The sequence below is a fragment of the Xyrauchen texanus genome, chromosome 2 (genome assembly GCF_025860055.1).
Source record: "Xyrauchen texanus isolate HMW12.3.18 chromosome 2, RBS_HiC_50CHRs, whole genome shotgun sequence".
NCBI lineage: Eukaryota > Metazoa > Chordata > Actinopteri > Cypriniformes > Catostomidae > Xyrauchen > Xyrauchen texanus.
This window is the reverse complement of record NC_068277.1, coordinates 7,060,115-7,085,716: the sequence shown is the minus strand read 5'-3', so window position 1 is coordinate 7,085,716 and position 25,602 is coordinate 7,060,115. Positions and strand designations below refer to the sequence as shown.

Below are 25,602 nucleotides of genomic sequence, written 5' to 3'. Positions count from 1 at the left end.
ATGTAAGCGCTAGATTGGCGTCTTTGGGGCAGTTCACTCTGAATACGCTTTTTGCGCTGTTTTCTATGTAAACGCGCTAGATTGGCGTCTTTGGGGCAGTTCACTCTGAACACGTTTTTGCGCTGTTTTTCTATTTAAACGTGCTAGATTGGCGTCTTTGGGGCAGTTCACTCCGAACAATTTTTGCGCTGTTTTTCTATGTAAACTCGCTAGATTGGCGTCTTTGGGGCAGTTCACTCTGAACGCGTTTTTGCGCTGTTTTTCTATGTAAACGCGCTAGATTGGCGTCTTTGGGGCTGTTCACTCTGAACGCGTTTTTGCGCTGTTTTACTATGTAAACGCACTAGATTGGCGTCTTTGGGGCAGTTCACTCTGAACACGTTTTTGCGCTGTTTTTCTATGTAAACGCGCTAGATTGGCGTCTTTGGGGCAGTTCACTCTGAACGCGTTTTTGCGCTGTTTTTCTATGTAAGCGCGCTAGATTGGCGTCTTTGGGGCAGTTCACTCTGAACGCGTTTTGCGCTGTTTTCTATGTAAACACGCTAGATTGGCGTCTTTGGGGCAGTTCACTCTGAACACGTTTTTGCGCTGTTTTTCTATGTAAACGCGCTAGATTGGCGTCTTTGGGGCAGTTCACTCTGAACGCGTTTTTGCGCTGTTTTTCTATGTAAACGCGCTAGATTGGCGTCTTTGGGGCTGTTCACTCTGAACGCGTTTTTGCGCTGTTTTTCTATGTAAACGCAGCTAGATTGGCGTCTTTGGGGCAGTTCACTCTGAACACGTTTTTGCGCTGTTTTTCTATGTAAGCACGCTAGATTGGCGTCTTTGGGGCAGTTCACTCTGAACGCGTTTTTGCGCTGTTTTTCTATGTAAACGCGCTAGATTGGCGTCTTTGGGGCAGTTCACTCTGAACGCGTTTTTGCGCCGTTTTTCTATGTAAACGCGCTAGATTGGCGTCTTTGGGGCAGTTCACTCTGAACGCGTTTTTGCGCCGTTTTTCTATGTAAACGCGCTAGATTGGCGTCTTTGGGGCAGTTCACTCTGAACGCGTTTTTGCACTGTTTTTCTATGTAAACGCGCTAGATTGGCGTCTTTGGGGCAGTTCACTCTGAACGCGTTTTGCGCTTTTCTATGTAAACACGCTAGATTGCGTCTTTGGGCGTTCACTCTGAACGCTTTTTGCGCTGTTTATGTAAACGCCTAGATTGGCGTCTTTGGGGCAGTTCACTCTGAACACGTTTTTGCGCTGTTTTTCTATGTAAACGCGCTAGATTGGCGTCTTTGGGGCAGTTCACTCTGAACACGTTTTTGCGCTGTTTTTCTATGTAAACGCGCTAGATTGGCGTCTTTGGGGCAGTTCACTCTGAACGCGTTTTTGCGCTGTTTTTCTATGTAAACGCGCTAGATTGGCGTCTTTGGGGCAGTTCACTCTGAACACGTTTTTGCGCTGTTTTTCTATGTAAACGCGCTAGATTGGCGTCTTTGGGGCAGTTCACTCTGAAAACGTTTTTGCGCTGTTTTTCTATGTAAACGCACTAGATTGGCGATGTAAACGCGTTACATTTGCATCTTTGGGGCAGTTCACTCTGAACGTGTTTTTGCGCTGTTTTTCTATGTAAACGCGCTAGATTGGCGTCTTTGGGGCAGTTCACTCTGAACACGTTTTTGCGCTGTTTTTCTATGTAAACGCGCTAGATTACATTGGCATCTTTGGGGCAGTTCACTCTGAACGTGTTTTTGCGCTGTTTTTCTATGTAAACGCGCTAGATTTGCGTCTTTGGGGCTGTTCACTCTGAACACGTTTTTGTGCTGTTTTTCTATGTAAACGCGCTAGATTGGCGTCTTTGGGGCTGTTCACTCTGAATGTGTTTTTGCGCTGTTTTACTATGTAAACGCGCTAGATTGGCGTCTTTGGGGCAGTTCACTCTGAATGCCTTTTTGCGCTGTTTTTCTATGTAAATGCGCTAGATTGGCGTCTTTGGGGCAGGTCACTCTGAACACGTTTTTGCGCCGTTTTTCTATGTAAACGCGCTAGTTTGGCGTCTTTGGGGCAGTTCACTCTGAACACGTTTTTGCGCCGTTTTACTACGTAAACGCGCTAGATTGGCGTCTTTGGGGCAGTTCACTCTGAACACGTTTTTGCGCCGTTTTTCTATGTAAACGCGCTAGTTTGGCGTCTTTGGGGCAGTTCACTCTGAACGCGTTTTTGCGCCGTTTTACTACGTAAACGCGCTAGATTGGCGTCTTTGGGGCTGTTCACTCTGTACGCATTTTTGCGCCGTTTTTCTGTGTAAACGCGCTAGATTGGCGTCTTTGGGGCAGTTCACTCTGAACACGTTTTTGCGCCGTTTTTCTATGTAAACGTGCTAGATTGGCGATGTAAACGCGTTACATTGGCATCTTTGGGGCAGTTCACTCTGAACGTGTTTTTGCGCTGTTTTTCTATGTAAACGCGCTAGATTTGCGTCTTTGGGGCTGTTCACTCTGAACACTTTTTTGTGCTGTTTTTCTATGTAAACGCGCTAGATTGGCGTCTTTGGGGCAGTTCACTCTGAACGTGTTTTTGCGCCGTTTTTCTATGTAAACGCGCTAGTTTGGCGTCTTTGGGGCAGTTCACTCTGAACACGTTTTTGCGCCGTTTTTCTATGTAAACGCGCTAGTTTGGCGTCTTTGGGGCAGTTCACTCTGAACACGTTTTTGCGCTGTTTTCTATGTAAACGTGCTAGATTGGCGTCTTTGGGGCAGTTCACTCTGAACGCGTTTTTGCGCTGTTTTACTATGTAAACGCGCTAGATTGGCGTCTTTGGGACTGTTCACTCTGAACGCGTTTTTGCGCTGTTTTTCTATTTAAACGCGCTAGATTGGCGTCTTTGGGGCAGTTCACTCTGAATGTGTTTTTGCGCTGTTTTTCTATGTAAACACGCTAGATTGGCGTCTTTGGGGCAGTTCACTCTGAACGCGTTTTTGCGCTCTTTTTCTATGTAAACGCGCTAGATTGGCGTCTTTGGGGCTGTTCACTCTGAACGCGTTTTTGCGCTGTTTTACTATGTAAACGCGCTAGATTGGCGTCTTTGGGGCAGTTCACTCTGAACGTGTTTTTGCGCTGTTTTTCTATGTAAACGCGCTAGATTGGCGTCTTTGGGGCAGTTCACTCTGAACACGTTTTTGCGCTGTTTTTCTATGTAAACGTGCTAGATTGGCGATGTAAACGCGTTACATTGGCATCTTTGGGGCAGTTCACTCTGAACGTGTTTTTGCGCTGTTTTTCTATGTAAACGCGCTAGATTTGCGTCTTTGGGGCTGTTCACTCTGAACACGTTTTTGTGCTGTTTTTCTATGTAAACGCGCTAGATTGGCGTCTTTGGGGCTGTTCACTCTGAATGTGTTTTTGCGCTGTTTTACTATGTAAACGCGCTAGATTGGCGTCTTTGGGGCAGTTCACTCCGAATGCCTTTTTGCGCTGTTTTTCTATGTAAACGCGCTAGATTGGCGTCTTTGGGGCAGGTCACTCTGAACACGTTTTTGCGCTGTTTTTCTATGTAAACGCGCTAGATTGGCGTCTTTGGGGCAGTTCACTCTGAACGTGTTTTTGCGCTGTTTTTCTATGTAAACGCGCTAGATTGGCGTCTTTGGGGCAGTTCACTCTGTGTTTTTGCTCTGTTTTTCTATGTAAACGCGCTAGATTGGCGTCTTTGGGGCAGTTCACTCTGTGTTTTTGCTCTGTTTTTCTATGTAAACGCGCTAGATTGGCGTCTTTGGGGCAGTTCACTCTGAACGTGTTTTTGCGCTGTTTTTCTATGTAAACGCGGTAGATTGGCGTCTTTGGGGCAGTTCACTCTGAATGTGTTTTTGCGCTGTTTTTCTATGTAAACGCGCTAGATTGGCGTCTTTGGGGCAGTTCACTCTGAACACGTTTTTGCGCTGTTTTTGTATGTAAACGTGCTAGATTGGCAATGTAAACGCGTTACATTGGCATCTTTGGGGCAGTTCACTCTGAACGTGTTTTTGCGCTGTTTTTCTATGTAAACGCGCTAGATTTGCGTCTTTGGGGCTGTTCACTCTGAACACGTTTTTGTGCTGTTTTTCTATGTAAACGCGCTAGATTTGCGTCTTTGGGGCTGTTCACTCTGAACACGTTTTTGCGCTGTTTTTCTATGTAAACGCGCTAGATTGGCGTCTTTGGGGCAGTTCTCTCTGAAAACGTTTTTGCGCTGTTTTACTATGTAAACGCGCTAGATTGGCGTCTTTGGGGCAGTTCACTCTGAAAACGTTTTTGCGCTGTTTTTCTATGTAAACGCGCTAGATTGGCGTCTTTGGGGCAGTTCACTCTGAACGCGTTTTTGCGCTGTTTTTCTATGTAAACGCGCTAGATTGGCGTCTTTGGGGCAGTTCACTCTGAATGTGTTTTTGCGCTGTTTTTCTATGTAAACGCGCTAGTTTGGCGTCTTTGGGGCAGTTCACTCTGAACACGTTTTTGCGCTGTTTTTCTATGTAAACGCGCTAGATTGGCATCTTTGGGGCAGTTTACTCTGAACGTGTTTTGCGCTGTTTTTCTGTGTAAACGTGCTAGATTGGCGTCTTTGGGGCAGTTCACTCTGAACGTGTTTTGCGCTGTTTCACTGTGTAAACACGCTAGATTGGCGTCTTTGGGGCAGTTCACTCTGAACACGTTTTTGCGCTGTTTTTCTATGTAAACGCTCTAGATTGGCGTCTTTGGGGCAGTTCACTCTGAACACGTTTTTGCACTGTTTTTCTATGTAAACGTGCTAGATTGGCGATGTAAACGCGTTACATTGGCATCTTTGGGGCAGTTCACTCTGAACGTGTTTTTGCGCTGTTTTTCTATGTAAACGCGCTAGATTTGCGTCTTTGGGGCTGTTCACTCTGAACACGTTTTTGTGCTGTTTTTCCATGTAAACGCGCTAGATTGGCATCTTTGGGGCTGTTCACTCTGAATGTGTTTTTGTGCTGTTTTACTATGTAAACGCGCTAGTTTGGCGTCTTTGGGGCAGTTCACTCTGAATGCCTTTTTGCGCTGTTTTTCTATTTAAACACGCTAGATTGGCGTCTTTTGGGGCAGGTCACTCTGAACACGTTTTTGCTGTGTTTTTCTATGTAAACGTGCAACATTGGCGTCTTTGGGGCAGTTCACTCTGAACACGTTTTTGCGCTGTTTTTCTATGTAAACGCGCTAGATTGGCATCTTTGGTGCAGTTCACTCCGAACACGTTTTTGCGCTGTTTTTCTATGTAAACGCGCTAGATTGGCGTCTTTGGGGCAGTTCACTCTGAACAAGTTTTTGCGCCGTTTTTCTATGTAAACGCGCTAGTTTGGCGTCTTTGGGGCAGTTCACTCTGAACACGTTTTTGCGCCGTTTTTCTATGTAAACGCGCTAGATTGGCGTCTTTGGGGCAGTTCACTCTGAACGCGTTTTTGCGCTGTTTTTCTATGTAAACGCGCTAGATTGGCGTCTTTGGGGCAGTTCACTCTGAACGTGTTTTTGCGCTGTTTTTCTATGTAAACGCGCTAGATTGGCGTCTTTGGGGCAGTTCACTCTGAACGTGTTTTGCGCTGTTTTTCTGTGTAAACGCGCTAGATTGGCGTCTTTGGGGCAGTTCACTCTGAACGTGTTTTTGCGCTGTTTTTCTATGTAAACGCGCTAGATTGGCGTCTTTGGGGCAGTTCACTCTGTGTTTTTGCTCTGTTTTTCTATGTAAACGCGCTAGATTGGCGTCTTTGGGGCAGTTCACTCTGTGTTTTTGCTCTGTTTTTCTATGTAAACGCGCTAGATTGGCGTCTTTGGGGCAGTTCACTCTGAACGTGTTTTTGCGCTGTTTTTCTATGTAAACGCGCTAGATTGGCGTCTTTGGGGCAGTTCACTCTGAACGCGTTTTTGCGCAATTGTTCTATTTAATCACGCTAGATTGCCGTCTTTGGGGCAGTTCTTGGCGGATTGGCGTTTTTAGACACCGTGTTAAAAAGTTAAAACCGCTTCTCGAGACACCTGCTCTATTCTTGGCTCTGCATGCAGCTTTTATAGCGTGTGAAAGCGTAGCAGCCGCAGGGGACGTGAGGGACACTTTCCCCACACTATTTAAAAAGGTGATTTTTGTTCCCCGCACTGTTCCGATTTAAACCCATACTGAGTCCAAATGGTCGATTTGTATACATTATTCTTTGCGTTTTGTTACTTTGGGCTGATTGAGCAACCATGCAGTCAGTCACAGGCAGGGGTGGACTGGGAAGAGAAATCGGCCTGGGATTTTACATAGAAACTGGCCCAAAAGTTGTTGTTGTCGCTGTCCTTTTCTAAATATTGCTGCCCCCTTTGGCATACTGCAGAGCCATTTTGTGGCCCGTTCTGCATAACGTGGAAGCTCATTTTAGCTTAGTCCCAGTTCTCACATTGGCCAGTCCGCCCCTGATCGGCCCCAATGTGCATCGGCCCACCGGGAAAATGCCCGGTATGCCAGATTACCAGTCCAGCCCACAGGTGAGTTTCATGAGCCAAAACAACCTTTACGTAATAGGTCATCAGTCAGACAGTCTGATCAACGCGGCTCTGTTTTTTATCGGCATTGGCGTTGATCTAAATTAATAATCTAGAGATGAGGAACACAATATTTATCGGCATATTGTTCTTGATTGGCAGCATTACGTGAAATGCACTGCAGAAAATAAACAAAGGACAATCCTTCTTATAAGCACACATTGTGAGTGGAGTTTATATCAGCGCACGAGTCTTCATTAAGTTATGCTTATTATATTATGTTTGTGAGGTAATAGTTTGATTGGTTGTTTTTGCAAATTTAAACAGTTGATATAAAATGTACAGATCTTATTGAAACTCATAATTATTATAAGACTATTATTGTTGTCTTTTGATAAAAAAGCTCAGCAGCTCACAAATTGCAGGGCAATGATTGATTTGCTTTGTCCTTAATGCTTAAAACCTCTACTTAAGTCTCTTTGTAGGTCTGTAGACATACACATTTTAAAGGATTAACATTTTCTTTTGATTGTTTATTCAGTGACTAACTCATAGAGAAGGAAAACTCACCAGAAATGGTCATTGAATCATTAAATGGATCTAAACGAGTTTTGGTGAATGTAGTCAAAACACTCACTTGGATACATTTAAATCCCACAATGCACAAGCACAGAATAAAAAAATAAATTTTGCACATGCACAATTGTCATTATTGTAATTAAATAATGTATTCAGGACCAGTGCTCAGACTTTTATTGTCATGTGTGAAACAGAAGCAAGTGCTCCACCTAAATCTCCAAGACGTCTGTTTTAGATCTTTTAATCTGGAAAGCGTCACGATCAATTTGATAATCAAAAAGATCAGATTTAAAAGTCATTCTGAAGCATAAATGTCTCAAAGGCATCTGCTGAACGTCTTATTGACATCTGAGACATACTTATTGACATGCGTCTTATAGACGTATTGCAGATGAGCAAACAACTTAAACAACTTGTCTTCCAGATGTAAACACACATCAAACAGACGTCTGGGTGATGTAGGCTTACGTGTGCAATCGGGGAGCCTAGTAATATTCTTTACAAGACTTACATAAGAATAAGCCCTAAATTGTAAGCCTGTTTTTAGGATTTACGCATTTCAATTTTATTACAAAATTCCATCAAATTTAAATGTGTATTTTTTAATTAAATAAAACAAATTAATTCATTGAAAATAAAATTTAAATTAAATAAATAATACAAGCATAATCAGCACACCTCATGCCAAAAATATTTTTTTCCCAAGAATTATTTATTTATTTATTTATTTTTTTACTCTGGACGGTTACACCAAAATATATTTTTACTTTAAGCTCCAGGAAAAATATTAAAATGACTTTGAACTCAGTAATTGAAAACATATCACAGAAGTAGGTGTATTCAAATATTTTTGAATAATTTATTAGACGCAGACAAACACACACACACACACACACACACACACAAACACACATGTTGGTCTACCTATCATTATGAGGACTTTCCATAGACATAATGACTTTTATACTGTATAAACTATAGATTCTATCCTCTAAACCTAACACAACCCCTAAACCTAACCCTCACAGAAAACCTTCTGCATTTTTACATTTTCAATAAAACATTGTTTAGTATGATTTTTAAGTGATTTGAATTATGGGGACACTAGAAATGTCCTCATAAATCACATTTATAGCATAATAACCTTGTAATTACCAGTTTGTAACTTACAAAATTGTCCTCGTAAATCACAAAAACACGCACACACACACACAAATAGCATCACGTCGTTGACCGAAAGATTAGCCTTCTCAATACAGTTTGATAGAATTGATATGTCTTTAAAAATAATGGCATTAATAATTTTCATTTATCAATTAATGTCATACAAAGTCCAGCAAACATAATAAAAAGCTAAATCAATATTTGGTGTGGCCACCTTTGCCTTTAAAACAGCACCTACGGTCACCTGGGCACCGTTTTTCTTGGTTGTTGGCTGATCGGATGTTACAAGCTTCTTGAAGTATGTGCCACAGTTCTTCTAATAGTCTCGATTGCGTCTGTCTCTTCATGTAATCCCAGACTGTCACAATGTTCAGTGGGAGTATCTGTGGGGGCCGTTACATCTGTTGCAGGGCTCCCTGTTCTTCTATTTGCAAAAGTAATGTTTGAGAGTCTAAAATGTGTATTTCATGTTGACACACTAAAGCTGAAGATATAAATAACCATCTTAAGACAAATGCTTTTGTGAAACATCTTTTGTGCCTGGACTTTTGCACAGTACTGTGTGTGTGTGTGTGTGTGTGTAGGCCTACTATATACATTCGGAGTCAGTCATATCTAACACTAACACTAGTTGATTTGGTAAAACACGGAGCTGTTGATATCTAAGTATTCATCTAGTGCATCCTCTAGTGGACATTACAGCATGCAAGCAAACATATGCGTCATGCGTCAACTTGTGAAGTAATTCCCATCAAGCGATTGAATAGAGGATTTCGATTTCAGGATTTTTGATTACAGATGGGAAATTCAGTAGGAAGATAACATAAGACAACAGACACAAACAGAGAACAATACGTACAAAGTAAACTGTAACTGACAGTAGAGCAATTTAATTAAAGCATAACCATCATGCTGTGCATATTTGAGCTTCCCATGATACTTATTTTACTTTTCAACTTTTATTTATCAATCAAACAAGAGATGGCAACTTTTGTGTTGTATGGTCACCCCTCCTTCAAAATGGTTCAAATTTGTTGACGTGACATGACGTCATCTGAGTGGCGTTATCCAGTGCGCGCTCTTCACAGGCGCGCGCTCCCCGTTCTCCTCCATAAAGCGCTGCATGTCAGGTGTGTGTTGTTCACACACGTCGCTTACACGCATGGAAAACACTGATATGCATAACAACTGCAGATATAATACATCAATATCATTCTCCAACAAACAATGTCAAACTAAGTGATATGCGATCAGTGGACGGACCTGCGCTTGTCCAGGCACCTGTTGGAGCGCAGCAGAATGGGAGAAATTCTGAACAACAGCGGAGCTTGGAACAAAAGTTTAATGGATCAACACAAGTTCAGTAGTCTGGAAGACATCGATGTGACCGCTGATGGCAGCCTCGTCCTGAGGATTATCATCTCCGTGGTTTACTCCGTGGTGTGCGCGGTGGGTCTGGTGGGAAATCTCTTGGTGTTTTTCCTCATGAAGAAAAGACAAGGGCGGAAGAAATCCACCATTAATTTCTTTGTCATCAATTTAGCTGTTACGGACTTCCAATTTGTTCTGACTTTGCCTTTCTGGGCGGTAGACACTGCGCTGGATTTCAGCTGGCCGTTTGGAAACGCCATGTGCAAAATCATTTTATCAGTCACTGTGATGAACATGTATGCCAGCGTGTTTTTCCTCACGGCAATGAGCATTACGCGCTACTGGTCCGTTGCATCTGCCCTAAAAATCCCCTCTAGAAAGAGGTCTAGGTCGGTGAAATGGATCTGTGCAGTATTGTGGGTCCTGGCGACAATGGCAACAGCTCCAACTTCCATTTTTTCCACAGTGACTGTGGTTGCAGATGAAAAACTGTGCCTCCTCAAGTTCCCAGATGGCAACGATTGGCTCGCCTTTTATCACCTTCAGAAAATAGTAATTGCCTTTATCTTGCCGATGTTCATTCTCTCAGTTTGCTACCTGTTACTTCTGAGGTTTATCCGCCTAAGGGGCGTTCAAAGGAGGCGATCTAAAGTCACCAAATCTGTAACGGTGGTGGTCCTCTCCTTTTTCGTTTGCTGGATGCCAAACCATGCCATCACCCTTTGGGGCGTCCTGGTGAAACTGAACGCGGTGCACTGGGACAAGACATATTACATGGTGCATGCCTACGTTTTTCCACTGACTGTTTGTCTTGCCCATGCGAACAGTTGTTTAAACCCAATTTTGTATTGTCTAATGCGAAGAGAGTTTCGGAAAATGCTGCATGATTTATTATGGCGCATTTCCTCGCCTGCGTACTCTAAAGCAGGGAAAGTGCAAGGATACAGTGCTGGCATCAATCAAAACCAGGATGACGCACATATTGGCATTCATTTAAACGTGATTGACAATCAGGGTCAACAATCCGTGCATCCGACAATTCCAGTACACGATAACACATGCTGAAATCCTGATTTGAAAGGAATCACAAGTTTCTTCTATTCTATTCTTATTAACCAAATTGCTCATACCAAGTTTAACCCTGCAAACACCGAACGTTCCCCTAACGTTAGAATATGGTTCCCGTTCGGTTATCTTTTGGGAACCAATCTCAAACGTTCTAGAAACGTTCTATAACGGTTTTATTGCTTCCTAACCAAAAACTAACGTTCCTAGAACGTTCCGGCAACCTAAAGTGGTTTGCTTGTTTGACGTTGTCACTTTATGGTCAGCCGTGAATTTAAGAGTTGTACCTTATTTCAGTGTTTTGGTCCGTGCACATGAATGTCTTCTTAATTTACATGTATGGCCAAAAATAATGCATGCAATGTATGACTGCACATTTATTCTGTAAACGTAAAAGGAGACATATTTATTCACAAGGCTATAGTGTCCTATTTGCCCTATGTTTAATTGACTATTCATATTTTGTTCTTCTTTTTTTTTTGCATGTAAATATGTCATTAAAAAATGCATTAAAATATAGACATATTCTGAGATTTGAATCTGAAGGCACTCTTGCAAAAGTGGACAGAAATGTATGTGCCTACTGTAGGCTCTTGTGCTGAAAGTATTACATTGTTTTGAACAATATGAAATGTATCCTTTAAGTAACAGGACTGTGTTAGGGAGAAAACTGGTACGGTAACCATGTAAAGGCCACATACGGATAAGCTAGTGTTCAGTGTATACTGTCAAAAATGACCACAAAGCTCATAATATTACTTACGTACACATAAAATACAGAAAAACTCACTTTAAAAGCCAACGAAACCTATAGTTTTATTTAACCTGCTAAACATGGCAACTAAGAGAGCTGAGCTACAAGTAGGCTTAAAATGTTCGTAACTAAAATAGGTTTACATTTAATTTTACTGTGTCCTTGTTACAGTGTAATTACACAAGTAATTACTGATTATTACTAATTAACAACATGTAGGGCCTACTTACTATAGGTTTAGGGTTAGTTGCGTGTAATTACGCATAGTTATTACTTATAGTAGATACATTTAACATGTGTAACAAGGTCAGATTAAAATAAAGTGCTAAAAAATAGACAGATAATTAAGTTACGACATTATGCAACATATTTACTAGCTTTTACTTACCGTTCTAATGCCTGTAAATTGTCCTTTTGGGTACTAGAAAGAGCTGTTTAGCCACAGCGTGTCTGACAAGAGAGACGACAAGCAGACATTTGAGGGATTCAAGCAAAAACTTATTAATTTTGCCTCCTGCGGCAGTATTTTTAGTGCATTAAATGAGATAACAGTATGTAAAATTGGCAAATACATTAAATTACAGACTTATCTTATCATGCAGCAGAATGCTTATATTAAAAACATAATAACGATTTTCAAAGGAGGCAAAATAGTGGAATACTTGATGCCTCTGTTCAGCTGCATTCAGAAAGTTTTTGGTCTTATTGGAGAAATGTTTAAAATAAAACATATAGTGGTTAAAATATATAGTATGAATATACCAAGGTTTTTACCTGAGCTACAAATCTTGCCATCTTTGCAACTGATATTAAACATTTACATTTATGCATTTGGCAGACACTTTTATCCAAAGCGACTTACAGTGCACTTATTACAGGGACAATCCCCCCGGAGCAACCTGGAGTTAAGTGCCTTGCTCAAGGACACAATGGTGGTGGCCGTGGGGTTAGAACCAGCGACCTTCTGATTAACAGCCCTGTGCTTTAGCCACTACGCCACCACCACGCCTTAAAGGCTTGCTAATCTCTGTCTAAAGTAGACAAACTCCTTGCAGCAAGCAGGGAAAACATCAGTATTTTTAAGGCAATGAAGTCAATATTAAAACATCTCACATTTTGAGCAAAGTTTCAGTGGAGAAACATTTGGATCCATGCTTTTTTGTAGGGGCTACTGACAAAGCTAAACAGCAAACAGTAGCATAAACGTTTCTCAAATTGTAATTTGGGCTCATGGTCTTAGCCTAAGGGATTTTACCGAAACGGGCGAGAGATTTGAACGTAAAGCTAAATATGGCGGCTGTTGGAACGGAAGTCCCGCTTTACAGTTAAAAGAGCCAATCAGCTTTTTGATAGAAATATCTCATGTCTATTTACTCGAATGCGCATTGACTGGATTAGCCTGGATATGGTGCGCACAAGTCCGCCTGTGAAGTTCATATTTACAAACTTCACAGGAAATCGCAAATACAAAGTGATGTACTACATTCAAGTGATTTTAGTTGGAAAGAAAAAGACCCATTTTGCAATTTCATATTTCTTTCTTTTTCACCTAGCGAAGGCAGGAAGCTTTTTTTGGGACCAATGTGTGTAAATAAAGCTTTAGTTTATTCGATCATTCTTGTTCAGCCACGTATAATGCTGGAAAATGTAGTTTTGTTGCAAATGCTTGTTGTTTCATTAACCAGTTAATTAGTCTTATTTTATGGCAAGTTTTGTCGTTATTCTTCATTAACAGTACAACAAATGCGTACAAATCCTCAAGTAAAACTGAATTATTATCAATAACAATTAGCTTCTGCCGTGACTCTTAAATCGACCCGCCCCAAACTCGGAAAGTCTGAGTTTCCCACTTTAATTATGACTTTGTGGTGGCGTTCATGAGCCGCTGATTTGTTCTGACTTGTAAAAGCGTGTTATTTTTATTTCTTATTTTCTTATTTTTGCATGATTTGAGCTTAAGAAGCCCAATTTACGATACTGTTGTTTTCAGATTGTTGAACCTGGACCAACAGTTTTGGAATTTGCCCCATTTAAGTAACGATTGTATGACTGAACCGCCCTTGGGCTATACGAATATATGGCAGCCAAGTGAGGTGACTTGCCTTTAAAGATTTGCATATTAACATGCAGTAATATGTTTTCTCGACTTGCTTTATTCTGGATTTTTTTCACATCAAATCATTTACATTTTCATAAAAAATATTGTATTCCACGATGTATTATTCATAAACACAACAGACATAAAATAAGAGCAGAAAATCAGCATTAAATACTAAGTACTCTTTTCTTTAATTATTGTGAATGTTGTATTATTAAGTTAAGCTGTATTAACTCAAAACATGTTTGCCTGTTAGTTTACCACACGTAGTATAAAACAATGGAAAAACACAAATCAGAGCTCATAGCCTAAATATTGGTCACCACAATTGTCAATTGTGCCACAAATTATATCTTTTAAAAGCACCAAATATGGGCAAAATTGCATTTTATTTTTTACAATATTATACTGTATTAGTTCAGCCAAAATAACATTCAGTTTCCAAAGAGCAAAGAGCTCTAGTTCATGGCTTTTCTTGCGTGCTACGCTAACTGGTCCTCACTGGTCCCTTTTATCCATGTTAAGTCCGTCTCCGCTATCAGAAATAGCAGTTTCCCTGCTGTTACTCAAGTCCTGTATATTCAACATAGTCAAGTCACCCAATTCCATTTCACTGCTTTCCAGTGGAGGGGACGCAATATCCTTTTCCACTTTCTCCATATCCTCTTCAGGCTTAAGCCCGATATTATCAGGAATGATCTCCACCTCGATATCTGAAGAATCCTCGCTTTCCTTGAACCATACAGTCTTCTGTCGATCATCTCTCTTCCTCTCTTTAGCCAGAATGGATTTGACTCTTTCCTTACTTGCCCTTCCTTTGATTTGGATGGCAGGACTGCTGTGGTGTGCGTGGTTGGCGTGTACCCGAAGACCACAGGCGCTGCAGTGCTTCTGTCTCTCACGAGGTATCACTTGCATCCTAGCTGCTTGAACTGCATCCAGTCTCCTATCTCTCAGTTCGGCACGCCTGGATCTGGATCTCCCCGGGTCCCCTTCATTCAAGAAACCATCATTGGTGAACTGCATGCTATCTCTTGGACTTGGCCTGTTAGGGGGCTGAGTAAACTTCAAGCATGACCCTAAACACTGAATGAGGGCAGAGGGTAAATCTCACAATTTCATGAGCTGTGTATTAGTTTGTATGCAACTTTCTTTTAAGCATCAGTTCTTTTACAAAGTGGACACTCAGAACTGCACTCACTGAGCTTGGATGAGAAGATGCTGACCTCAGACAACATGAGCGTGCCAGGATTCCCCTTCTTTACACGGGATATGAGATAGCCGATCACAATGAGGCAGAGCACTAGCAAAGCAGCCATTACGAAGCCCAGCAAGGCCATGTCTCCTGCGCGGTAGCTTTCATCCGGTGACTGGACACCCACTACTGAGATGGCGGGTGTGCAAAGATAAACGTTAGAAAAGTAACCATGCAAAAAATGTTAATCCAAAAGTATTAAGACAGAACTATATTTATTTGTTATACAAAATGACTTACATGGTAATACAACAACAGACAGTGCGGCTGTTCCCGACTCACCAGTGGATATATCCACTGCCCGAAGCTGTTCAGGCCAGGTAGAAGACAAAATATTCAATTCAGAACTTAAATGTACAGTTTTCAGCCTTAAGCCCCGTTCACACCACCAGTGACTTTGTGGCTTGGTTTCGCTAGACTCTTCGATCTGTGTTGCTTGTGGGTGTTCCTCCTGTTGACGCTGTAATGTTATTGGAGGACTGCATGTCTGGCCATTGACCAATTTGATCACAGATGAGACTTAATCCATGCACATGGTTACAGACAAATGATATAGAACAGTTAAAATCACTCACAACGCTGAAACTTCTCCTCCGTCTTGCCTGCATTCGTCTCCAGTCTGCCAGGAGACAGATGACGTGAGCTCTGCAGTCTTCCTTCTCATTGGTAGTTGCTCGCAAATGTCGCTTGTCACTATGCTCTTATTGAAAATGAATGGGATTGTGTCGCTTTCTTGCGCTATGTCACTGGAAGTGTGAACGGGGCTTCAGAATCATGAGATCATGTAACGGTAAACATCACTTGTCTTATATTTCATCTCAACTTTATTGCAGACAAAATTGTTTGGTGTGGTAGAAATGGCGCCCCAACTGTGGGACATTCATAATTTTGGGAAACAGTTTCACACAAATAATATTGAAATGGTTTGTGTTTACTTCATCAAAGATCCAGAGTTCGCAATACTTGTCCCACTCATTATTTTCACAAAAGTATATATATATATATATATATATATATATATATATATATATATATATATATATATATATATATAAATAATATAGACCTGGTTAAAAGTTTCCCATTTAAATGTATGTATCCTTCACACACAAAAAAAAAGAAGTTAATTTGAATTAAATCCAATCCCTGTATGTGTGTGAGTGCCTGAAGTTGAATGAACACTTACCTGTAAAGCAAAGGAATCCGTCCGAACAGCTTTCTTCAAAAGTATAAATCCATCTGTTGTTATATTAACATAGCTGCTGTATTGCACTTCGTATCGAATGTCAGGATTGATTCCCTATGAAATAAAGAGGGAAACTGATCCTATATATTCAATATTGTGATTTCTATTGGTGACCAGGATTTTGCCAAGTATGTTCCTGGATTAACATATTTAGTTGCTTTTCTGTCAAAAAACTAACCCTACTCCTAACCATTAACTACCTATAAAATCAGACATAAATAAAATTAGCATGTATAGGAATTAGGGATGCACCGACGTATCAGCTGGCGATATATATCTGTTAATTATTAACCAATTGATTAAAACCATTGGCAAACCGGTGGTTATTCATTATTAATTAGCAACACACTTTGTGAAAACTCTGTGAACTGAAATATCCAATCCAGAAATAATAATAGCCACACTATGTAGAAGGGTTGGCACTCCTTTCATTTCTATTCTGTCTCGTTCTCACGTTAATCAGGAAAAAAATGCCATAAATGGACATGACCTTTGTGAAACTCACTTACCTGTAGGCTACCTGTTGAGGGAAACCATCTAAAACCCTTTGAAACCAGCAAGACTTTGACTTCTGAGAAAAATGTCGGTGTGATATCCATTAATGCTGCTTGAGTGATTGAAATAAGATTGAAATCACAATATGGCTTTGTGTGATTAATAAACCTTAAAAGGCTTCGTTTTAAACTGCAAAACAACAGAAATGCAAAAACTGTGTTTTTTTGGATTTTTTTATGTTGTTTGCATCTTTCACTGTGGCTCTCTTTAACATTTTGGCCTGTCGTGTTCAACAGATCCAATGTTCAATGAAACTTATTTATTGTTAGAACAGTGAAAAAGCGTTGTTACGTCAATATAGGGCAAAATAAATGGCAAATAAATCTGTATTATATCGGGCAAATAGTTTCATATCGGTGCATCTCTAATAGGAATACAATGTATTCTTCAAGCCCCAATCCCAACCTCAGCAACCTAACCCTAAAATATTATTGATTGGTTGATTTTTGGATGTAGATGTTCCAGTAAGACCTTCTACTTGGCAAAGTCTCAAAGCAATCTCAATGACATTTGCAAAAACATTTTTTTAAAGTAGGTAACTAACAACACTGATGACATAACATCGTAATTTAAAAATGCAACTTACACTTGCGAAATCTTCATCCCTTGCTCTCACTCTAAAGGGTCTGTTTGAGATCCTGTCCCTTAGCACCATGTTTTCCGGGCCTGAATTACTGTAAACATACCCTTCATATCGTTCCTTCTCAAACCTTGGAGGATTTCTGCTCTTTTTCATGACATCAATGGTGACTGAAGTGGTGGCAAACTGATCTCTGTTTGTTATTTGGGAAGCCTGGGATGGACAGATAAAAGTAGGGCTGCCTTATTAAAATTAAGAAATGCTAAAAAGCATAACATATTACAGAATGGGCTCTTAAAGGCTTTTCACATATAACTCACCAAAACTAAGAGTGATATTGGGCCTGCTATATCTGCTGGTTTCAGCATGGTTATGTTACCAGAGTTCTCATCAATCTGAAATATACTGTCTTCATTTCCTAGATGCAGCAACACAAATTATAGTCTGTGCATGTTGAACTTTGTGAGTGCAGAGGGAACCGTTATTTTTGAAAGAAATGTGTTAATACCTCGAACAATTTTATAGCTTATCTCTTCATTTCTGCTTTTATCCCCATCTTTGGCATACACCGGACCTGGCTGCAATTGCAATGTTCCATCCTTGAAATATAAATGTAATTGTTTATATTATATAGTATTAAAAAAACAATACTGCATGCAGTAAACATTCTCATACCAACGATTAAAGGTGTAGAAATGACTGGTACCTGTTTCTCCGTTAAGTTGACCCTGCCTCTATAGCCCAAGCTCAGGCAGATTTTGGCATTACCAATGGTTACTCTTGTGCATGGTTGGAACCAAGGAGGACGGTTATCAATGTCTTTAATATTGACTGTGATGGTTGTTGAAGCTGTGAAGGACAGTTCATCTGGCTGTGATGGAGGTTGAGTGTCCTGTTAAATTCAAGACTTGCTTGTTAAACATGAGATGGGTGATGAATTTGTAAGCTTTAACATTCAAGTGAAACAATACCATTTCACACACCTGCACATTCAAGGTCAATTTCACCTGTTGGATGACATCATAATCCAAAACCTTGTTCACGAGGATGCTTGGCGTATACATGGTCTCAAGTCTGAAGTACTTGTTCGGTAAAGAAAAGTTTAAAGGGGTCATGACATGAGGAATGCAATTTTCCTTGATTTTTGACAAGAGTTCTATGAACTATAAAAACATACTGTAAGTTTCAGAACTCAAAACTTTCTCCTCAACCCAAAAAGCTGCAAGAATGTCTCATTTGGAATTTCCCTACTTTGTGATGTCACACAAATGAATATATCATCAAATGACTGTCTCTACAGCAAGACATCAACGCCTACTTTTACATCATCGCACACTTGGCCCGCCCACTGGCGCTCAGTCAGAAAGGTGAAGAGGAGCAAACAAGACAGATGGGCCTAATATTCCTGCACACCAAAGGGGGCGTACACATGACACCTTTTTGTGCCCATCTGGACTTATTTTAAATGCTTAAACATGCAATAGACAAACTGCTTTAACCATTATCATGCATCTTGCGCCGCTTTTAAAAGATACAATGTGAAGTTATAACTCTTAAAAGGAGACCCCCCATTCTGCATCTTGCTGTTATAAATATAAACGCGTCCTGGCTTTTGCTATTTTTAATTGTTGGTCTAGGCAAACATGCACTAGACATCTTTGATAGTTTGGTTTAATGGTCGACTGATATGTCGGCGAGGCTGATAAATCGACCGATTTTCAGAATTTTTTAATTAACGGCATCGGCCTATACATTTTCCCCTTTGGCCGATTTGTTTCTTGAGGGCACCGTAAGTCGCCTGCTTGCATGTGAAGCGACAGAGACATGTAAACGACCAGTCACTGTTCGTTTTTGTATCTTTTATTTTCATTGGAGAAAAGCATGATGTTAATGAATTGAGTACATACCACAGTTGGTTCCATGGAGTAATACAGAACTTCTGAATCATCATCTATTGCTTCAATCAGGGCAATGCTGGTATTAACTGGTGTGAGCTGAGCCATTTTGACAGAATGCAACATTATGATATAGAGAGGACACATCTTTGGCATTGTATGTTAAGCAATTTGTTTTGCAACAACTAAAAAACTATTAAAAATGAAAAAACAGAGTCAAGTTTTCACCTCATTTATGTCAAATGTATACTCGCTCCGAGCAAACGATGGAGGGTTGTCATTGATATTCTCCACACGAACAAGCATGGTCAGAATGATCTGTAGATAAAGAGCATGCTTCAAATTGAACAGCCATCATTTTGACAAAAAACACATATACAGATGAAACTATATGCTATATGTATAATAACAAATGTATAAATAAAGTATATTGTAGTGATAATGTTTTAGACCACACAGAACAGAAGTGGAAACTAGCCTGATCTCATGAAAATTACAGTATTTTGCTTGCAAAATGAAATGATGTGGTTCATTACACATATCGCGGCAGTTCTAAGGTGAAATGTCCACCATGTGCCACTAAACGCAAGTTAAATATTCCTAAAAAATGATGTTTTGAAGGTTAATGTTCTACCTTGTTTTAAATCAACAAAACCAACCACCCTACCCTAAATGTTAAACCAAAACCTAACCGATATTGTCATAAAAAGCAAATCTCTGATTAAAAACACAATTGCTGAAGCGTCATTTTGGTGTGCTTCTATGACCCTTTCGGCTCACGAATCGACTCAAGTGCCCTGCTGTACTCGTACCGGGGTCTTCCGCATTGCAAGCTGCCATGCAACTTGATACGGTTGTGAATGTAGTTGGTTACATAATGCAAAATTCAAAATGCATCACCTTTCAAGTCATGCACCATAGTAAAAGTGTTTAGATATAAGATAGCATTGTGTGTGGAACAGATCGAAAAATAAGTGTTTATGAACTGATAATCATTTTACTCGTGATTTGTGTGAAAGGGAATAAAATAAATTGTTGTTGTAGCACCTCTAATGTTCATTTCACCAAGAAACTGCTACGTATAAAACATGTTTGAGAGGCCGATGCCAAAATTGCCACCATTTTCCAGATCCTCTCCAATCAGTGAATCAAAGTTCACTTTTTACGCTACTATGGGCTGCCATAGACGTTGATGCAGAAAATGCATAATAATAAGAAAACTAAGATACAATGGTACTTACGCCATCTTTGGTGCTTGGCCACAAACAACTAGATCTACAGCAATGCTCAAATATAACAGTGTAGATTACAAGCCTGATATCAACCTGTACTGATGATTTTACTTTAGATGCATCCACAATATAATTTCACTAGTAATTGGACCAAGTGACTTACACTTTTGAAGCCAGTTTTATTACATCGGACCTGGACTGTTAGTTCTTCAGGGCCTGAAAGAGTCTGGAAAGCAGTAAAACATCATAAACGAAGTTACTAACAAACTTTGAGATTGTGAATCTTCATTAGAAGTCCCACTTCTGAAATCCTAAATCATACCAGCTTAGATTGGTCAAACTGTCCAATAGCAGCTCTAATCAGGTGAAGACAGTTGGTAGTCCAGTTGATCAACCATCAACACCAGCTTGAGTGAATGACCATACATGACTATTACTAGCTTGGACCAAATACCTGTAGAAGCCATGTAAAACCAACTGAGACTGGTTTTAGCTTGATTTTCCAGCAGGGACATGACAGTTTCAATACCTACATTTGCATAAGACAATGGAAATTCAGGAAATAAACATACTTCGAAGTCCAGTCCTTTCTTCGCTAGCAGGTCTGAACCTCTCAGATCAAAGGCATTCCCAGGATTCTCTGTGAGATTCAGCGTTACATCTTTTTTTGTTGTGTTAATATGGACAACAATTGTGTCAGCGGTGTTGTTCTCCTTTATTGTCACAGGCTCAGAGGGGACTGTACAAACTGCAGAGAGAAGACGCATATCATCATTACATTTACATTTATGCATTTGGCAGATCCAAAGCGACTTACAGTGCACTTATTACAGGGGCAATCCCCCCGGAGCAACCTGGAGTTAAGGGCCTTGCTCAAGGACACAATGGTGGTGGCTTTGGGGCTCGAACCAGCAACCTTCTGATTACCAGATTACCAGTTATGTGCTTAGACCACTACACCACCACCACTCCATTATTTAATGACGTTGTATGATGGCAGAAACAAACGTGTATTTTAGAAATGTTTATGATTAATACTCTTTAAAGACCCAACACACACACACACACACACACACACACACACACACATATATATATATATATATATATATATATCACAAATGGATCTACAAAATGCCCAGATAATTCTCAAAACATTTTCAAGGCAATTAGAAAATAATACAATTGAATATTTTCCAATATTTTGATGTTTTATTTTACATATATCACAGAGCTGATGTGACAAATATAGAATAGGACGCAACTGGCTTTCAAACACACACTGAGCTACACATAACACATAAGCTACACATACTGTATGTATTTTCTCGAAATAGATGCACAACTTACATATTTAAAAATATTTCACCCAAATAACAAAAGCCAAATCATACTGTTCATGTGTTACACTTGCTATAGTTTACTTCCACGTTGCTTCTTAGTCAAATAGCAATGTCAAATGTAAATCAAGTCAATCACTGGAACAACAGCGCCACCTATAGTAAGAAATAGCATGTATAATATATACAGTATATGTGTACATGCATAAGGAATACTGATAATTCGTGATATACACGAAAAATACTTGTTATTTTTATGAATATAGTCTCATTTGTCTTGTATTAAACAAATAAATATATATCCTGTGATAGTAAAATTATATAGATATGAAATAATTATAAAAAATAATAATTTAATTGCAAAAAATAAAATAATAATTAAAAAAATAAATAAATAAATATATATATATATATATATATATATATATATATATATATATATATATATATATATAAACGCACAACACTATTACATATCTAGGGTCTTTAATGACCATGTGCACTTTTGGTAATGAGGCAGTTTTATATATATATATGTTATTATTATTTTTATTTTATTTTTTGCAATTAAATTATTATTTTGTTGTTATTCAGAAGAGAACGTTTGAGGAACACTGACCAGGTGTGGTCACAACAACAAAAAATGGATGAGGTACCCACTGTGAGGTACAGGGTCACTAAAGTCCCAAGGCATGCATTAAAGGGTTAATATGATCCCTCTATTGTATGCATATGTATGGATAAATAAAACATAGTGTTCATTAATGCTTTGAATTTTTCAGCATGTAAATAAAGCTTCCTGAATCTGAATTCAATATATTAGTATTATATTAGCAATTTGATCTGACGGCTTTAAGTCACACTATTTCACTCTAATTGTGTATAAACATGTCAATATTTTAAACAGTTAAAAGCTGTTTTTGGCATTGTAATATTAACATTTGTAGTGTATGAAAAGTTTTTGCGGGGCACTTTATTCATTGTTATCAGTGACACAATATTTCATGGAAAACTCTTGGACATGAACACTTGATTCGTATGACATCTATTAAAAAGAAATTGTTCTGGTCATATAAAACAAACATTAAGAGATGTACACATTGTGACGCACTGACACAATAGCCTTGCTGATCTGAATCTAAAATTATGAAATAAGAGTTACTTACTTTTCTCAGCAAAGCAGATTTTGTGAAGAAATAAAGCGAGCAAGCAGCCAAGGATAGTAGTTATGGATTTATGCCAAATTATCCTGCCCATTTCCTAATTTCTGATACAAACAAATATGTAAGTATGGATGACTGTGAGACCGTGGCACCAGCTGGTACTTCTTCACATAAAGCACTGACTGTGTTGCCTGATGAGTGGGAGTTGACTCCAGTCGCAATGTTTGTGACTTCATCTAACGGTCATATATTGCCTGTAGAGCTTGCCAACAGTGGACTGCTCCCTCCCACCAAAATACTTGCATCTGCTTTTCAGGGCTCATTTTGTATGAGTGCAAGTATTCCAGAGCAAAAGATTGCACAGGACTGTGGCAGCAGCTATGTGAAATGTACACATTTTATGAAGCTACAAATATTTTGTCAGTCGAGATGACAAGAAAATAAAAAATGAAACAAACTTGGACAATAAATGTGCGGCACAGGCAGTAAATGCAAATTGATTCTTAAAAATGTAACTCTTCATAAATACTTAGAATAGATCTAGGGAAATCTGTGAGCTATTTGAAGATAATACTTTATCTATGGATTTCCTATAACAACACTTTAAATCCAATGCGGCAAAAACGTATTTGTACAGGTGTAGTTCATCACATTAATTACGGACATGTTCCACTTTTAACGGCAACGTTTAAAATCTGTTTAAAAACCTGAAATATTTTGCTTGAAAAATGTGTCAAAAAGTCTAGCTTTAGAGTCTAAATAGTTTTTGGAGTTCTGTATATTTTAAGATCTTGATCTCGGACTATGATATGATATGATATAAAAGATATGGGCAGAGTACATTACTTCTGATGTTACCGATCACCTTTAACCCTTGTGTTGTGTTCGTCTGTGCTGACACCTTTTGTGTTACCAGTCAAAAATGACCGGCTTAATAAGATTGTTTATAAATCTCACATATTTCATAGATTATCACAAGATATTGCATTAGATAATTTTATCAACTTTTTTTAGAAATGTGTACTCCTTTTTAGACACACACACACACACACACACACATATATATATATATATATATATATATATATATATATATATATATATATATATATATATACAACAATTAGTTCCGGACCTTGAATCTGATTGGACAAGAGACGTTTATAAGCACTGATGGTGTGACAGCATCAGCACTGTTCTAAACTAAAGTGTAAGAGCTGTGCAGATGTGTTAAGAGCTAATGTAGTCTATCTGTCTCTTTTTACATCTATTTTTACATTACATATGTTAAGCCAGCAGGTGGTGGCAAAAGATCATTATTGTGTGTCATATAAACCAGTTGGTGATGTGAAATGAATCCGTTAGTCGTTGTTTACATAGAACAGCGCTCTGTGATCACTCGTATTACTACTACACGACTAAAGCTAGAACATAGTTTTAAACAACTTTAAACAAACAAATTCAGCATTAAGGCTCATCACAGCTGAGAGACACGACAGACTGATTTATTACAGAACTCAAGGTGCTTACCTCTACTGGAGTTTCCACATTGGATACACACTGTTTATGAAATGGTGGAAGACATCACTGTTTCTATAGTGAATGACTCAAAATAGAGATAGCTGACCTTCAGAAAGCTGACAGCATCTCTGCTTGGGTGTGGCATCAAGTGATCTCATACACTCCATTTCTCTCTCTCTCTCTCTCTCACTCACACACACACACATACACACACACACACATCCTTCTATCATTGTTTATCCAATAACTTGTTAGAAACAGCACAAGCCGTGATACTATTTCTGAAGTGACATTTTTGAATTACTAACGAAGGTTTGGACGCATCATTTGTTTTGAACCAGCAACGGCAGATTCTGATCCGTAGCGTAATAAAGTATTTCCATGCACAAATGCGTTTTTATGACCATACTCGGTTTTTACTAATTTTAAAAAATTTACTTGTTCATTGAACTGTTGTATGTAAGCAATATCACACTTGCAATCGTGCGATATGTCCCTAAATCAGCACTGATGTGTAACTACTTGCTTGAGCTGAACAAAATAGGTGTCATTTTAAAGCTTAGAATCTGGACTTTACAATGCATATACTGTAGCTGATCCTACTAATTCTTAAATTTTGCATTTTAATTTACTGACAAATAAGAATAAGTTTTGTTCTCATCATTTGCAAATTTGTTATCACAACAATTATATTCAGAGTTGGTAAATCTATAAAAAAAGACGACACAGCCATGTGTTATATATTGTAGGAAAGGTCTCAATTTGTAGAATGCAATGCAAACTACAGTGAGTTTTAGTGTATACAATTCCCACAGACACATATAATGACCAGGAGTGTCTTACTGCAGACCACCCCAATTCAAAAGAGCCCAAAAACAACATAATATGATAAGTAGATTTTGACATTTTCCTCAAAAAGTGTACATGGAAAGACGATGCACAAAAAAGCCACTTAACATACATGTGTGTGTGCGTGCGTGCGTGTGTGTATGTTTGTGCACATGTCCGAGGACTTTGTTTGTGCAAGAACACATCCACATATGTGCTCATCTTAAGGATTGGGATGCCCCTGAACATGTAATATTTCTGTATTTTGTAGTATAATCCATTCATTTCCAAGTTCGAGTCTTTCCTCCCTCCTAGCCAATCGCAGCTCTTCTCTTCCATGTGTAACCGTGACACCCACTGGTATTATACATGTTTTTAGAGACAAACAGAACCCCCTGTACCCCCACCGCTCACTGCCTCTCTGTGTGGGAACAACAGCAACACAGTGCCTCATGAAGCAAACACA

General features: G+C 39.2%; 2 protein-coding genes across 3 annotated transcripts; one reads left to right on the top strand and one right to left on the bottom strand.

The window, feature by feature from the left end:
* The first annotated feature begins 9,364 nt into the window (after positions 1-9,364).
* Positions 9,365-11,102, top strand: rxfp3.3a2 (relaxin family peptide receptor 3.3a2). Its single transcript, XM_052153657.1, has one exon. The coding sequence runs from the start codon at positions 9,533-9,535 to the stop codon at positions 10,667-10,669; it is 1,137 nt and encodes a 378-aa protein (XP_052009617.1). The 5' UTR covers positions 9,365-9,532; the 3' UTR covers positions 10,670-11,102.
* Positions 11,103-13,568: 2,466 nt separating this feature from the next.
* Positions 13,569-22,934, bottom strand: cdhr5a (cadherin-related family member 5a). Of its 2 annotated transcripts, XM_052152222.1 has the most exons (14): positions 22,791-22,934; positions 20,857-21,032; positions 20,448-20,510; positions 19,281-19,370; positions 19,065-19,151; positions 18,141-18,239; positions 17,864-18,049; positions 17,666-17,756; positions 17,478-17,575; positions 17,164-17,370; positions 15,963-16,076; positions 15,017-15,083; positions 14,748-14,905; positions 13,569-14,607 (listed from the first exon to the last, which is right to left on the bottom strand). In XM_052152222.1, exons 1-14 carry the CDS (start codon positions 22,879-22,881, stop codon positions 14,020-14,022), a joined length of 2,115 nt encoding a protein of 704 aa, XP_052008182.1. In that variant the 5' UTR covers positions 22,882-22,934; the 3' UTR covers positions 13,569-14,019. The 2 variants fall into 2 exon arrangements, with proteins under 2 accessions (XP_052008182.1, XP_052008185.1); XM_052152225.1 differs by lacking the exon at positions 22,791-22,934 and having other exon boundaries at positions 20,448-20,738; positions 20,857-21,003.
* Positions 22,935-25,602: the final 2,668 nt, after the last annotated feature.

What these genes read in the sequence shown, in the direction of transcription:
- rxfp3.3a2 (XM_052153657.1), top strand. Translation starts at nt 9,533, where the DNA reads ATGGGAGAAATTCTGAACAACAGCGGAGCTTGGAACAAAAGTTTAATG.
- cdhr5a (XM_052152222.1), bottom strand. Translation starts at nt 22,881, where the DNA reads ATGGGCAGGATAATTTGGCATAAATCCATAACTACTATCCTTGGCTGC. An exon ending in ATAAAACTGGCTTCAAAAGT is followed by an intron (nt 19,371 to 20,447) that starts GTAAGTCACTTG and finishes CTTTATCTACAG; the next exon opens with ATCATTCTGACCATGCTTGT. An exon ending in CAATATCACTCTTAGTTTTG is followed by an intron (nt 17,371 to 17,477) that starts GTGAGTTATATG and finishes TGTCCATCCCAG; the next exon opens with GCTTCCCAAATAACAAACAG.